Source organism: Lampetra planeri, chromosome 17 (genome assembly GCF_965212315.1).
Source record: "Lampetra planeri chromosome 17, kcLamPlan1.2.h2, whole genome shotgun sequence".
In the NCBI taxonomy this organism is placed as follows: domain Eukaryota; kingdom Metazoa; phylum Chordata; class Hyperoartia; order Petromyzontiformes; family Petromyzontidae; genus Lampetra; species Lampetra planeri.
Window position 1 is genome coordinate 6973998 of NC_136123.1, and position 15900 is coordinate 6989897.

The 15900-nt window shown below is 39.6% G+C and overlaps 1 protein-coding gene across 2 annotated transcripts in view; it reads right to left on the minus strand.

Moving 5' to 3' along the window:
• The window catches only part of RTTN (rotatin), a 65547-nt gene that overhangs the window by 24474 nt on the left and 25173 nt on the right, over positions 1-15900 (minus strand). The window contains exons 22-37 of one of the 2 annotated variants that reach the window (XM_078602027.1): positions 15757-15853; positions 15320-15388; positions 14503-14700; positions 12924-13166; positions 11645-11786; positions 10834-10988; positions 9811-10030; positions 8529-8657; positions 8144-8254; positions 7544-7702; positions 6846-6923; positions 5741-5939; positions 3910-4001; positions 2642-2717; positions 1473-1683; positions 307-397 (exon numbers count right to left, since the gene is read on the minus strand). In XM_078602027.1, the coding sequence (XP_078458153.1) occupies positions 307-397; positions 1473-1683; positions 2642-2717; positions 3910-4001; positions 5741-5939; positions 6846-6923; positions 7544-7702; positions 8144-8254; positions 8529-8657; positions 9811-10030; positions 10834-10988; positions 11645-11786; positions 12924-13166; positions 14503-14700; positions 15320-15388; positions 15757-15853 (2270 nt within the window). The remainder of the gene's footprint in view (positions 1-306; positions 398-1472; positions 1684-2641; positions 2718-3909; positions 4002-5740; positions 5940-6845; positions 6924-7543; positions 7703-8143; positions 8255-8528; positions 8658-9810; positions 10031-10833; positions 10989-11644; positions 11787-12923; positions 13167-14502; positions 14701-15319; positions 15389-15756; positions 15854-15900) is intronic. The other variant, XM_078602028.1, reaches the window with a different exon arrangement.

The window sequence follows — 15900 nt, forward strand, 5'->3', positions numbered from 1 at the left end:
TCATATTGCTATTTCTACAAACTGAACTCTGCTTCTTAAAAAAAAACAGTTGATGGGCCAGAATTTATTCACCATCCTCTCCAGGGCAAGTCGCCATTTACAGAAGTGCACAAAAATGCATACGCTCACAAGTTTCTCTTTGCGATAGCACTTTGCTGGAGGCTATTCACGTTTACACAGCAGTTTTCATTACCATTCCACTTTGTCAAAAGCATGTTTCAATTTTTCTTTCTCCCCCAAGGCAAGTTGTCTATTGGCAGTTTGGAGGAGAGATTGCCGCATGAGCAAAGAACACATTCCTCTTACCAGAGCCTTGGACTCCCTGGCAAGGTGCAGAGTCTGTGTGGGGTTCCTGATCTCACAAAGAGAGGCACCCAGCACGCCTGCATCTGCACATCTGACATAAGAGAAACATCCCACAAGTTGCACTGTGCGGCTTTTGGCCCTTATACTAGATTAAATCTGAAGACTGTAAATGTGCAGAACTGAGAACAGGTCACCAGAAATAACAACGCAACACTATAAAACAAATCGTTTGTGGAAATAAAAACTTGATATTCTGAAATTGGATGTGAAACAAACACATTATAATGATTAAGAATACAATAAATACATTACTCTGGTATTACCAAGCTTACATGATGGAAATTTTACATTTGATATTAAATTAGTTTTAATAATAATCTTTTGCAATTACATGATACTTAAGTGCCTCAACAACTAACAATCTCCTCACATCTCAAACATTCGAAGGGTATCCCTAGTGGCAGCCGTCCCAGCATGCACGTGGCAGGGTATGGTTGTATGTGTACAGTGAGGGAAAAAAGTATTTGATCCCCTGCTGATTTTGTACGTTTCTTCCATTTTCGAAACCTTAATGACTTGGAGAAGATCTGCAAAGAGTGGGACAAAATCCCTCCTGAGATGTGTGCAAACCTGGTGGCCAACTACAAGAAACGTCTGACTTCTGTGATTGCTAACAAGGGTTTTGCCACCAAGTACTAAGTCATGTTTTGCAGAGGGGTCAAATACTTATTTCCCTCATTAAAATGCAAATCAATTTATAACATTTTTGACATGCGTTTTTCTGGATTTTTGTTGTTGTTATTCTGTCTCTCACTGTTGAAATAAACCTACCATTAAAATTATAGACTGATCATTTCTTTGTCAGTGGGCAAACGTACAAAATCAGCAGGGGATCAAATACTTTTTTCCCTCACTGTATGTATGTATGTTGAATTTATTTCACGCCGTACGTAGCCTTACAGTGCTAATCGGAGGTGCAGGGGAATGACAATAAACTTAACACAAAAATCAGTTCTAAAGAAATGAGTTTTCAATCTAGATTTAAAAGTGCATAGCTCCAGTGGCTTCCTAATATCGTAAGGAAGAACGTTCCGGGCACGGCCGCAGAAGCGCATCTGAAAGCGCACGATGCGGTGACCGTCTTTGTTCACACGTGTGTGAGACACCTGTTGAGGCTGGACAGGATCTGGTGCTGGAGGAGTGAGTGGGCTGTCATTTCGGGAGCAAGGGCAAGCACGTTGCGGACAAGTCGGCACATGCCAGAGACGAGGTGGGGGGTCACTACACTACTGTCAGCATGCACGCCACGCGGTTCCCACTGGGCGTCTTGAGTGCCTTCACCGTTCACAGACTCCTGCCCCTCACTTTCACTTTGCCCTGAGCAATTGAACAAAAAAAACACATGGGCATATATACACGCACGCACGCACGCACAAATACACCCACGCACACACGCAAAACACATTTGCCTCTTGAAATATGTTTTCCTCTTTTTTTATAGATGACATTAAAGAGCTACTGTGAGAAATTGGGAAATGAGTTAATGCCATTCAGCCTATCTCTCCAACCCTTTATTAAAGCAAGATCGCTTCATCTACCCTTCAAACGGCCTACAGTGACTGACCTGCATAAATCATCCAACCGCTTTAACAACCACTCTTACCGTTTTTCACACTAAAAGCTTAACTCACATGCTCCAAATGACATAATTATTAAATACATGCTCAAATTTGAATCAAGCTATCCAAGAGTGAACCAAGAGCCCTTACATTTTACATCCATAATCTCTCTGCAATTTATTTTTGGATATTATTTTGTCTTAATTGTCTACTCACAGCTCTGCAATTGTATTAATCTTTAAATGTTCTTATTATGAATTCAGATATGAAGAGTGTTCGGTTTAGAAAGTTGTTAAGAACATTATGCTTAGAAACTAAATTGCAAACATGCATACCTATACTCTACCGTACACGTATGCATACATTAATATATACTCTATGTATAATTCAGCAGTCACAACAAAAAATATATTCTCCAAGATACATAATATGTTTGTGTTACATAAATCAATTTCATACATCTCTTTAAAACGTATGCCTACATTTATAGAATGTTAACTTTAATTTCAGGGTTGCTTAAAGTTGTCTTTGAAAGACAATATCAAAACCTCCTGGAACACTGCAACATAAAGGGTGTGTGTCTCCAAGGTGAATTGCAGTTTTACAAAATTGAAACAAGTAGGAAAAAGCATTTGCACAATCTCTGATCTACAAACAGTATGCACACATCAAAACAACACTGCTGTAGTAACACATCAAGGTTGTTTGGCTCTTACCTTGCGCGGAAAGTCTGTTGGCGGGATATCTGCCGGTGCGAGTGCCGTCGACTCCATTTCCAGGAATCAAATGATCCTGCCCCAGGCCACAAACGTCAGAAAGGTGGCAAGGAGCAAGCAATATCCACTCATGTTGCAAAGGAAAATGAGCAGCAATAAGCCAAAATAATAAGCAATATTATCCAGTCTGAACATTTTTTTTTTACATTATTCTTTTGAAATTATTTCTATACGTAAAATAATATTACATTGTTCTGTTATTGAATTAACTAGCTTCCCACTTTCATAGTTCTTGCTATTCAAAAATAATACTGATTTGGTAAGAGCGAAGGTAGCAGGTCACATTTCCCAGTAGTGTGAGTTTTTGGAAATAATTAACGTAGTGGTGCAATAAATCTGTACAAATATATGTGTAACTATGCCTGGCACATACGGCATTCTACTTGTTGCAAGAAATGCACGTTATATTTGAAGAGCATATGCCAGATGTACGTACATGCACACATTTGACCACACTGGCCAGTGTAGGTTGATGACGGTGTGGCGCTAAAGACGTATAGCATAAACGTATAGTTCATTATTTGGTTCTTTCGGTTAAGTCACGTCTAAAGATAAAATAATAAATTAAATTAAATAATAGAATACGACGTTTCGATTGCAATCGAAACGTCGTATTCTATTATTATTTCTATTATTTAATTTAATTTATTATTTTATCTTTAGACGTGACTTAACCGAAAGAACCAAATAATAATTCCTGCAGTCACGAAAGTTCTAAAATTAAGATTGAACGTATAGTTCAATCACGTATTTTACCGCACTGCCCTCTGACGCCCACCATGTAGGACCACAAGCCTGAAGACAATCTGATGTGCACTGTGAGATTTGATGAGGTGGGGTGCATTCTGGGCAATTCAGCTATAGGCATGCCAGATTCATACACATAATTTGGAGAATACTCTCAGTTTGCAATCGTGCAAAGAATCACCCCATGTAAAATATTATTAAATCAACAATGCTCACAATAAATAAAATCCCAACATGTTCGTCAATAAAATTTCCTTTTAAAAAAGGTGATGTTTAGGGCAATGGCCTTTCTTTATAGCACATCTATCAACAGTTAATCAATTTAACAATTCACCTTTTGCAATGCTGAATATTTGCTCTGTTCTTGCTTCCCACCACACTAGAATAAGACTATGAATGTATACTGGAGGAATCCGATGAGCTACAAAGCTCGTTTTCTCACAGATGTCAAAAGTACTCACCCACGTGGAGGAGGTGGATGGGCAGCTGGGGCCTGGGCAGGGGTTGGATGCTGCTGGGCTACCGCCCGGATGTCCGAGGGCATCACTCAGCTCTGCACGGTTATTATTGCAAGGGTGACAATATGCAAAATGGACAGAAGTTAATTATTCTGCTACCCGGCTAAGCCAAAGAAAATTAGTGAAGTGGGACTTTTTTTTTGCACCAGTGCAGTCCATTTCAAGAATACATTTTGAAGATAAAAATGACATTGGGTGAAAGACAATTTTATATTTAAACAGGAAACTTTATCTAAAAAAAAGTTTGTCACCAACAAAGCCAGCTGTTGTTTGGAAAGGCCAGGGAGGTGTGATTATTAAATATATAAGATCATTTGTTGGCAGACTACCCCTGTCTAATGTTTGGTTATAATTATGGATTACAAATATTAGTTATTAATATAGTTTTTAATGTATGTGTTTTTAAATAATTTTAATGTTTTAAAGATGCCAAAGTTGACACCTTCCATTGGTAAATTTCTACAAATGCTAATTTTTTCTTTCAGTATCCTTGTATAACTGGCTGCAAAGATAAATTGGAATTTAATTTGAATGTTTATATTACCAATCATTGACAAATAAATGAGAACAGCACCAATGCAGATGTATACAATGCCAGTTTAACACGTAGGCTTTCGCGACCAATATTATTCATAATAAATGTTTTTGGGTTAGATCGCTTTATTTTATAAATGTGTCGTAACCCTCCACCACCTGACACAGCCAAACAGTCAACAAGGACACTCAATTGATTTTGATACCGTTGAAGTGTTGTGTAAAACTAATTATTACTGGCCAAGACTAATTAGAAAATCCATTGAAATTGAGAGAAAAACAAATAACTTTAATCGCTCTGAGAGCTACAGGCTTAGTGCGGCCTGTAAGCGTATTATTAAATAAAATATATATTACAATTGCAATTCCTTATAGGGGAAACAAATACTAATTAGTAACAATTGAATGATTACCAATCTATTATAGAATTACAATACCCTCCCCGCCTCAAATCACTGCACCAGATTGGGTTAAATGATGACGTCACCGTGCTGCTGTATTTAAGACCGGGAGCAAGTGGAGGGCTTCACTATTCTGGCGAATTGCCCGATGATGCTGGATGTAATTACCAGCGAAACGTCGTCCTCAAAATCGTAAATGATGTTGATTCACTCCTCTTCCCGGTGGGCTAAAGTAGTGAACTATTTGTCTTTTGTAAACGTGACACATTTTTTACTGTTTGGCCATGTCGGGTTATAAATTACGCGATCTAACCCACAAACCTTCATTATGAGTATACAATGCCATTGTTAAAATCTAAATTTTTATACATTTACGCAAGAAAGCATCACAACCATTGATAACAAGCAAACATATGCTAGGCATGGTGATACATTCCGGTAATGCACCGCTTTGGAGGCAGTGTTGGTGGAGCACACATACATCACCTTGTGCTATGAATCCCACACATGCTGGCTTCAGGATGGTCATAAGATACTAAAACACCATGACGAGTTTGTGGCATATATACGTGAATATTTGAGCATTATTATCCTCTCGTACGTGTCGCCAGACACCCCAATGCAGGATTTTTCTGAAAGCATTCTTGAGACTCAATGAGGTTGTCCTCAAAGAAAGGAAACACATTACATGAATCCCAATGCAAGAAATGCAATTGCATATGGTAATGATTGATGATGAGGATATTATTGCTGATCATAATCCAGGTTATGAGTAAGTGATGATGATGGTGACGATGATCGCTACTACTTTTACCCCACAGAACACAAGGAAGTCACACCGGCAGAGGCCGAGCTGCTTTCTCCGTGTGACGACTTGCCGTCCTGTGGTGGGCTGGCGTACACCAGACGCGCCTCTCGGCAACAGTTTGCGATCATGCCGGCAAAGTGTTGGTAAAAGCGGCAGTGGTAGAGAAGGGCCAGCAGGGCTGGCAGCCCCACAAGCGAGAGGTCTGTGTCCTCATCGTGCACGCATGGGCCCTGCAAGGCCATGCAAAGGTCATTGCAAGGTGTTCACATTTCCTGTAAGCTGCACATCAACATTACATGATGATGATGATATACGTATCGTCTTCCATGTGTGCTCGTTACCACGTGTTCAGGTACTTGTGGTCTACTTGATATACTTAATGTGTCTGTGCATTAGTACATTATGTCGGAGCATTCTGCATTCTAGAGCGGACGCAATGATCTTAAAATAGCAAGTGCTATGGGGTGATGCCAGGAAATTTTCCACACTCAAAACATGTTGGTGTTATTTGACAAAAAAGTATCAAAGTCCAACATTAGTGCCTAAATATGAGTTTATATCACACAATTTAACATCATACAAAGGTGCTGATTACCAACATGCACACCAAATTGGATAACAATTTCAGAACCAGATAGCATGCACGTACACACACATAAAAGGATGCAAACATATGTCTTCAATTATTCATGATCCGCTAGGTCATAAGTCTGGTTATCAATAATTTACTTGGGCTAGTCTGGCACCACAGGGGGGGTGAGCTCACCAGCGTCACACACGACTGGTTTTGCCTCTTGCACTCTGGTGAACACACAGTGAGCTCGAAACTCAATTAGGTCTGAAGCAGCCTCAGAGACGACCATGACAGAGCACAGTCAACCACTGCGATTGATAGCAAGGCCAATAATAAAAAGCACAGCACTGAAAATGCAATTCAAAGTGCCAAAAGCCACACCAGTGCTGTTCACATGCACATATACTCATGCACACATAGCATAAACAAACAACTGCATGAATACACATAGCCGTAATCATGGCTCATCCACAACAAAGCCCTCCCATTTCTCGTGAGTGTACACATAGGAAAGCATACTTTCCAAAATGATTACAGTTTGTTTAAGGCTCTATATTAATACCTGCCAGCAGCCATCCCCCGCTTCATCCGCTGACGCTGGCATTGGCAAAACTAGCAGGTTCTGCAGGATGCTGGCAGCCTGCACACGCATGAGATTAAGTCACTAACATGAAAGCCAGCTCATTTAAATTCTGCAGTGTGAGTTCAATTTGAATATTCCATAGCATCTAAAGTATTTCAACATTTTTCGTTGTAAATCTATCCAAATTTGCACATTAATCACAAAACTTCAAAGAGATAATCTAGATTTGAATTTTTCGTGACTGCAGGGATCCATACACTTTGGTTCTTTTGGTAAAGTCACGTAGGTATAAAATAAAATAAATAAAATCACGACGTTTCGATTGCAACACAAGCAATCATCATCAGGTGGGAAAATCACAGCAAGATTTAATTTATTTAATTTTATACCTACGTGACTTTACCGAAAGAACCAAAGAGTAGAGATAATCTCTTCCAGTATAAACATGCATTTTCATGGTTTTTAAATAATTGAGTACATCGTCGTAAGTTTTAGAATTGGTAAGCAAGTGGTCACATTTATTACATTTCCAACATTTGGATTTTGTTTGTTCATGTGTACAGTTAATTGTTTCATTGAAATAATAAAGGGTTACATTTTTTAAGTGTTAGTAGTGCACTATCACAATGATCAACACTACTTTGTGGTATCATGGCCCTGGGAAGATTCTGATCTACCTCCAAGCGGACCATGCTGGACTCGTACTGGTCAAGCAGAATTTTCAGTGCTGTGCCCCAAAGGCCTCCTGAGATGTTTTGGCATGCGGCAACTAGGGCCATGCAGCCTTGCTCCTCCGAAGTCAGTGCCGTCCCGAGGCCTAGGCTGGCCAAACGCACCTGGTGAGCACACCACGGTGGCATTCAGGGTCAAGTACACAACAATGTTTTCGTTAGGAGACCTCCTTTACCAGTGGAAAAATAGAGTAATAGGTTTTTACCCTTTCAACAGGTACAAAAACTGACACCTTTATACAAGTACGCCTTTTGGCGTCATCTGGTCCAACACCAATGGAGACTAGGCTCTAAGAAAAGCTGTCTCGGGTGTGGACCAATCAACTTCAAGGACAGTGCATATCATTATCAGAGTTGTTTCTTTTTGTTTGCATTTTGACTGCTTGTGTTGTGGTTATTGCAAACATTATCCCTTGTATAAAGGTGTCAGAGTTGTTGTACCAGTTGAAAGGGTAAAAACCTATTACTACAATGTTTTTGTTCCCATCCGCAAGTGGAAATCCCCCGTGTGCAGCATAGGGAGGATGCTACAACAGAGAAGCTCACCTCCAGATCTCTGTCCACCCATAAAGAGATGAGCCAGGTCAGCCCTAGCTGCGCAGCTGTTTCACTGCGGCCACTACCCTTCCGAGACCAAGACCAAGGGCTCACCCAATCCTGGAATGAGGAGCGAGAGAAAGCAAAGACCCAGCGTGCACAAGTGAATGACATCTATTCTTTGGGTCTTTCGGTAAAGCCACGTAGATAGAAAAATAAAAAAAATATGACGACGTTTCGATCGCAACACAAGCAATCGTCATCAGGTGAAAAAATATAGCGGAACCCAGCGTGTGAGGCAGCTGTGGAATGAGGAACGAATAAAGAAAAGACAAAAGACACGATATCGTCCGGAGCGGATTTATTACACTTTTAAAGGGAAAAAGGCACTCACTTGGTTTTCAGCCTGATCGCTCATCTCGCTAGCCAGCTGTCGCAGGCACACCACGGCACTTTTGGTGACCCCTTTGCCAAGGAATGAGAGGCCATTCCCTTCTCGCCCAATGCTGAATGACAACACAATCTGTGCAAACAGATACGCGAACATACACATATAGAACTCAAATTACAGGATATGTTACATGTTAATTATTCATCAGCAGATCAATTTGCCAGCAGGAAATCAAACTGAAAAGAGTTTAAACAAGCCAAATCGCCCGATGATGCTGGATGTAATTACCAGCGAAACGTCGTAGTCAAATTGTAAATGTTCTGAATTTACCCTCCAACAAACCGTTGGACTGAAGTAATAACTAATTGGAATGTTTTGTTTACGTGACAAACCTTACTGCTTGGATGTGTCGGGTAGTGGTGGGTTAACGAAACATTATACTTACACAATCTAACCCAAAAATCCTTGATTATGAAGCAAATAAATGACACATATCATTATGATTATACATTGTGTCTGGTCTTAAATCTTAGCAGGTGTAAATAAACGAAACGAATGTGCTCTGCTAATAACCTGCTGGCAAGGAAATTAGAAGTAAATGTCAGCATATTTGCACAAACAAAAAGTGCACTCCGACAACCTGAGACAACTTTTACAGGACATAACCTTACGGTTTTAACAGCGTTTGCCCACTTTTTTGACATGCACTCCATGAAACCAGTGCTTTCACAAGAATAACTGCATTTGTAACAGAGACAGTGCATGGCTGTGGAGCAAGCACAACAACTCTTTATAAACACAGTCGCAAGGCAGAAGCCCAGGGTCCATACTGTAAAGCAGCCAGCAACCAAGAGGGGTAGAATTTGCAAGAGGAAGGGAACAGAAGTACTCTCCACAAGAAACATCTGCTCTCAGATTCATCAAGGTCTCATGAGAAATGTTGAAAAAATTAAAACTATTCTTCTTATTCATTGTTACCAGGTAAGGCCCACTGAGATATTAGGTATTTTTCAGAAGCGACTTGGCCACCAATGATAGCTCAAACAAGTGACGTATCATCTTGTGGGAATTTATAGCAGCCACATGTTCTAAACACGTTCTAAATGTGGAGATAAAAACCCACGCGACCACGTGGAGAACATGGGGTCACAGTCAGGGTTGGGATCGAACCCACGACCTCCTGCATACCAGCCAAAGGAGTTAACATCTGGCCACCGCGTCGAGCGAGTTAAAATGGGGTGCCGAGTATTGGTGGGGGGGTGGGGGGGGGAAGAGAGCTGCCTGCCTCTTGGAGGGAGGCGAGATACTGCAGGCGGAGGTTGTTTGGCTGCGTGGCCGTAGAAGCGACGCTCCATCCTGGCAGAGCCGTGGCATGAGCCATGCCGCGCAGTGTGGCTTCCAGAGATGGCAGCTCGTAGAATCCGGAGCTATCCGCTTCCTTCAGCCGACCCAGCAGCAAAGCAGCAAGGTGGCAACGGACACCGTTCGATGCTGCCAAGCTTTGTCTTGAAAAGGGGGCCGGAGAGGTCATGTATAGCATTCGTAAATAATAATCAAAGCTGCAAATGTAATCATGCTGTTCTGTGGTTAGATGCACATTAGTCGTTTTTTTTCTTAAATGCATCTTTACCGGTTATGCTTTATCACATTGTTAATGAAATAGGCCATTTGAAGCATATTTTATTTTATTGGGATTCATAATTGGAGTTGGCAAATTGTATTTCAATAAAAAAAAGGCATGGAATTATGTCTCAGTAACTTTATAAGCATTTGGAGGCTTGTAAACAGAGGCACAGAAGGCTTAAAATTCCTTAGAAAGAATGATATTTCGTTACATAAAATGTATAATCATAAGCATCATGAACCAGTAACAAAATTTGATTTATGCCTCAACTTGGAAACAAGCACATTACCACCAACACTCATCAGTTTATCTTTGGCTTAAACACAAAATAATTGAGAGAATACGTTAAATTTTCAAGTAGGTTATTTAAATATGTTCACATCTTGTAATATATGTTCACCATGCCGAAGAAAGAGATATGGGAATTATTGACATTTCATTAATACAGAGTTTTCATTGTGGAAACATGAAGGCAAAGAACATCTCATTTTGGGTGTGGTTCTAGCCTGAACATATCCTTACGAGAAAAGAGAAATAAATCAATGTTAAGCAGGGGACAGTCAAACCTATGAAACAAGCTCATGAAAAAAAAAGCAATATAGAACAGTTTATTTGAATTCTACCTCTGACAACTTTGTCACTTAAAATACTCACTGTATATATTTCGACTGTCCGGGCACTTACTTGTCTGGACTGCAGCCCAGTGCTCGCACCAAGGCATTAAATAATGATGAGAGCTCTTTCAATAATTCCTTTCGAGTGGGAGATTCAGTCACAGTGTGACGTGCATCAACCTGGGTATTTGACTTGTTGAGCAGATCAAGAAGATGATTTGATTCCTGTTATAAACACATAAAACACATTTTTATTATGGACATAACATCAATGGTTTTCATACTTCAATCAATTAAGTTTTTCCTTATTCGTGTATTTACTTTCACAATATTGACAGCACATGATTCACTGCACGGAAAACAAGAAAGCAAAAGATTTAAGTGTATCCTTGCTAAAGGCTTTACATGAATACAACATTAATATGCATTACAGTTCATGACATAATGAACACATTTACAAGCTTACGACCAATATTGAACACATAATATACAATAATAAAGAGTTTTAGGTGAATAGACAGAAGTATAGAAATATTATTTCCATACAATGTCAATAAGCAGCGAGTATTGATAGAAATCACAAAGACTAAATTCAAAAATCTATCACCAGCATGTGGTAGTATTGCATTAAAGAAGCAGAGCCCACAGAACATCTCCTAAACTTGTATATGAATATATGACACCTAAAAGCATTCAGTAAAAATATCAGTAATTATTCACTTTCAAAATTTGGAAATAACATCAGCATACCAATTCCTAGCAATGGGTAGAATATCATGGGACATATCCACAAAAATGGCAAAGTGCATAACATCATCAGGAGAACAAGAGTTCAAGCTTGGCTTTGACAAGATGGCTCAAAAGAAGGTAAGTCCCATCACCTCTTTGAGGAGCAGCAGTATCCACTGCAGCATGCTATGGTCTGGAATGTCTCCTTGAGCATGTAACAGGGCCTGCAGGAAGGCAAGCACTTCCCCAAGCAACTTCTCATCTGCATTGCTTACTGGACGAACCACCAGGAAGCTGCACACAAACACACAGATGAGCCGTCCCAAGTGTAAATATAAGTTATAGTTTGTAAATACCTCGTATGTATGTTGAACTTATTTCGAACCATACGTTGCCAAACGTGCTAATCGGTCATCTTGCAGAAGGGTTATCATATCGATACCTGCAACAGCCGCTCACACTTCTCACAAAATGGGATAGCTTCTTGCAATGTCTAAGCAACCTTTAGGCCACGTGAGACGCTCTTATATACCATGCAATTTCAGCACAATGGGATGTAACACCACACAGACACACCTTTGCGTCGTCATAGTGCCATGTGATCAGTGACACCTGAATGTGCCGGATTGCATTTTTTAATCCTTTATATTAAGTTCACTTGCTTGCTTGCTTGCGCGCTTACGACCGTGCAAATCTTTCGGTCGTTTTTTAACCCACTTCCCGTGATCCAATCGAGCTGACATTTTGCACACAGACTCGTTGTGCGTGACAATTTATTTTCGTGAAAAAAAACTTTCCAAAATTTACCACTTTTTAGGGAAATTTTTTGTTTCATATTTTATTTAAAATACCAATGTGATAAAAATGAAACTCTTACTCAAGAAAAACAGAAATGAATAATAAAATAAAACCGATGCCACGCATATAAAGGATTTATAGTGAAAAACTTTGTTTTTACGGGTTAATTTTTTTTTGTAATCAGGTGTGATCACTCCAGCATGTATTCAATCAGTGAGTGACTTAATCATGTGACTGCAGTTGTGTGCAAGACTATGTGTATGTATACAGGCTTTCGGAGTTGTATGACTATGGAAGAGTACCTATATATGAGTGTGTGCATGTGCTTGTGTCTGTACTAGATAGTATGTGTGTATCTATTTGTGCATGTATATGTATGTGCATGTGTGTCAATATTTAATCATGTGAACACCTATGGTAAGTATCTATGGGGGATCTATGTTTTTGTCAGGTGAAGTGCTTGCTTGCATGTGAACTTTCCCACAAAATAATTTTGTAATAATATAAAAATGTAAATCCAGATTACAGCCAACTTCTAAAACATGCGCAATTTGCAGACAAAGACCTGTGCCATACTCACTTCGGGTTTTGGGCATGCAAGGAGGACACTCATCCAGGACCCAATGCACTCACCGTTTCAGTGTGGAGCGCCAGTCCATGCTGAGGAGCATCTGTGCAGCCTTGCTCTCTGCTCCCGGCTGGGGAAGCAGAGCATCATTGAGCAGCTGCAGGCGGAGACGCAGCAGGGCCAGCTTTGCCTCGCCGTGAGAGACCGCTCGGCTCACCGCCTCCAGGCACAGCTGCAGGCTGCAGGGCATGTGCGTTAAGCGCAGCCCCATCACATCGCTCCCGTTCATTCGCAGCAGTTCAGGAAACCTTTCAAAGATGCACAATCAAACGAAGCAGCATTAGAAGTTGTTATATTATTAATGCCATTAATACCTAATGAATGTATTTTTAATATGACTCTGCCAGTAGAGTTGAATAAAGTTTTTTTTCTTCTAGAATGCAAAACCGTGCAGAAGGATTGTCTTTTTTAAAATTAAATAAATGTGGAATAATATACACGAATCAATTTTTGCCCGTGAAAATTCTTAAATGTTTACCACTGAAGAAGCAAAATAACTACTACGTCAATGTGTATAGCATCTTCATCCAAACACAGTAACATTACAAAAAAGAATACAATTAGAATCCAAATAAATAACAATTTGAGAATCTAATCAACACTTTACGAATATTCTTTGGGTCTTTCGGTAAAGTCACATAGACAGGTTGAAAGAAAAAACAAATACATTAACTGATGAAAGATATAATAGGCGTTACCATTTCTGGCAATAAAACAGGTGTTAAGATGCTCAAATGCCAAATAAGATACCTTATACAAGGCGTTAAGTGTACATCAACCACACGTACGTGTGACCAAACATGCAAACATGCTCTAATATATGCATTGTCTTTTAAACTGATTAGCCTACAGAAGGCTGTCTCTCTCTGGTATACGTTGTATTTATGCGTCAGACTTGATGACTTGCAATAGGTACCTATTAGGTGTTTAAACATCTGAACACCTGTTTTATTTACAGATTAGATAAAACCTATTCTTATTTATTAATTTTTTTTAAAATTGGCAAAAAGGTCCCAAAGATAATACATTAAATATGAGTAAGGCTACAATTTTGACAAGGTAATTTTTATATTATGTACACAGCCAAGCTGCAGGAAAAAAATTTACTTCACAGAATGATCACAGAATAATGTGGGGTAGGGTCTCACCTCCCATTGTGTTTCTACAGCTTCTTCAAAGATTTCACATTTTATTCTAATGTAATAATATATATTCAAACTCATGCTTTCTGTGACAACCGTGACACCTGTGCCAATATCCTAACCTTACCGATGAGTGATGCATAAATACAACGTACACATATACATACGTAATATTTTGCAAAAACGTTTGGAAAAAAACGTGCAGACATATTTGTGTAAATATATCCCATGTGTCTGATAAAAATAGATAGGCAAACAATCAATTGAAATTATGAAAATTCGATGCAATGTTATTATTTACTATGTCAAATCACCGTATATGTAATAAGCAAACTAAATCCTTCTCACCAACCGGAGGGAATCGCTTAATGTGGTTCACAACAACTGACACGACAAACGGATCTAGTGCACGAGGTTTTTGAAAACACACGCAATCGTTCACCCTTGGTTTGTTGCTTCCAGCTGTGACGCAGCATGTGCCTGCAGCAGAGCCTCTACACCCTGGTGCCATGCGAGGTTCCAGCCAAGTCTGATGGCATCTCTGGCTGGCGGAGCAACCAAGGGATCGGATGGCGGCGGAGGAATCACTCTGTGCGGGCTCACCACGTGGTGCGTCGCCATTACAAGCGGAAGATGAAATCTGTAAACGCACAAGCACGCGCGCGTGCCATTATCTTGGCAACATTTAAAAGAATGAAAAAAATGGATAGAATGTTCGTTCACCGAGTTTCAATTGTAAACAGAACTTTTCCTTTCGATTTAAAGCTTTCGTGACTGCAGGGATTCATCTTCTTGGTTCTTTCGGTAAAGTCACTTAGAAGGGAAATAATAAAATAATAAAAATAAAACATTATAATATACAATTCTCACGACGTTTCGGCCACAACGCAAGCAGCAGCTGCTCACACGACTCTAAGCAAAGCTGCTGCTTGCGTTGTGGCCGAAACGTCGTGAGAATTGTATTTTATTATGTTCTATTTTTATTATTTTATTATTTCCCTTCTACGTGACTTTACCGAAAGAACCAAGAAGAACTTTTCCTCCATGCCATTGTTCCAACAGATAAAAGACAAGATTCACAGCGTGATGAAATTAATGAAAGATATCACCTAGACAATTTTCCCAATTCCTAGCAATATGGGATATTCTTAAAACATAATAGATAATCACGTGAAAAGGCACAATAAACAGCATGTGAATGTGACCCGAGATTTATTCATTAAAAAATACATCCCAATGGAAGAGAAATTAACCCTTACCGTTGTTCTACAACAAGAGGCAGACTCAATGGCTGAGGATCACAGCCATCCAATGGATATGAATCAGACCTGCCGATAAATACAGTTTATCAACAAACCTTTAAATGCCTCAAAATAACATTTTCACAAAAACATGTTCCTTCCATTTCTCGAATAAACACATTTCTAATTAAATATTTAATGCCAATGAATTATGCACTGCAGAGAGTCGTGTGAGCAGATTACAAATAACGTACAAACTGTTGAGACAACGATCCAATATAATTTTACGTACTAATTAAAACTAAAAAATTCAACAGTAATGCTTAACATCAAAACAATGAACGTATTTCAACTTCAACATGTCAAAACGGCTTCACAATATGCCTATCACTGGATTAACACAACTTCATTTGGAATCTCGCTCGCAAAAAAATGTTTATCGCTCAAATGCTTGCCATTTCTCTATTTGGGCCACTTCATCAAACAGCAGGAGAGACAGCAGAACAGAAACCTCCAACTGCACCACGGCTTCTGACTGATAAACCAGCAACACTGTCGAAAACACACACACACACAGACATGCTTATTTGAGCTTCTGG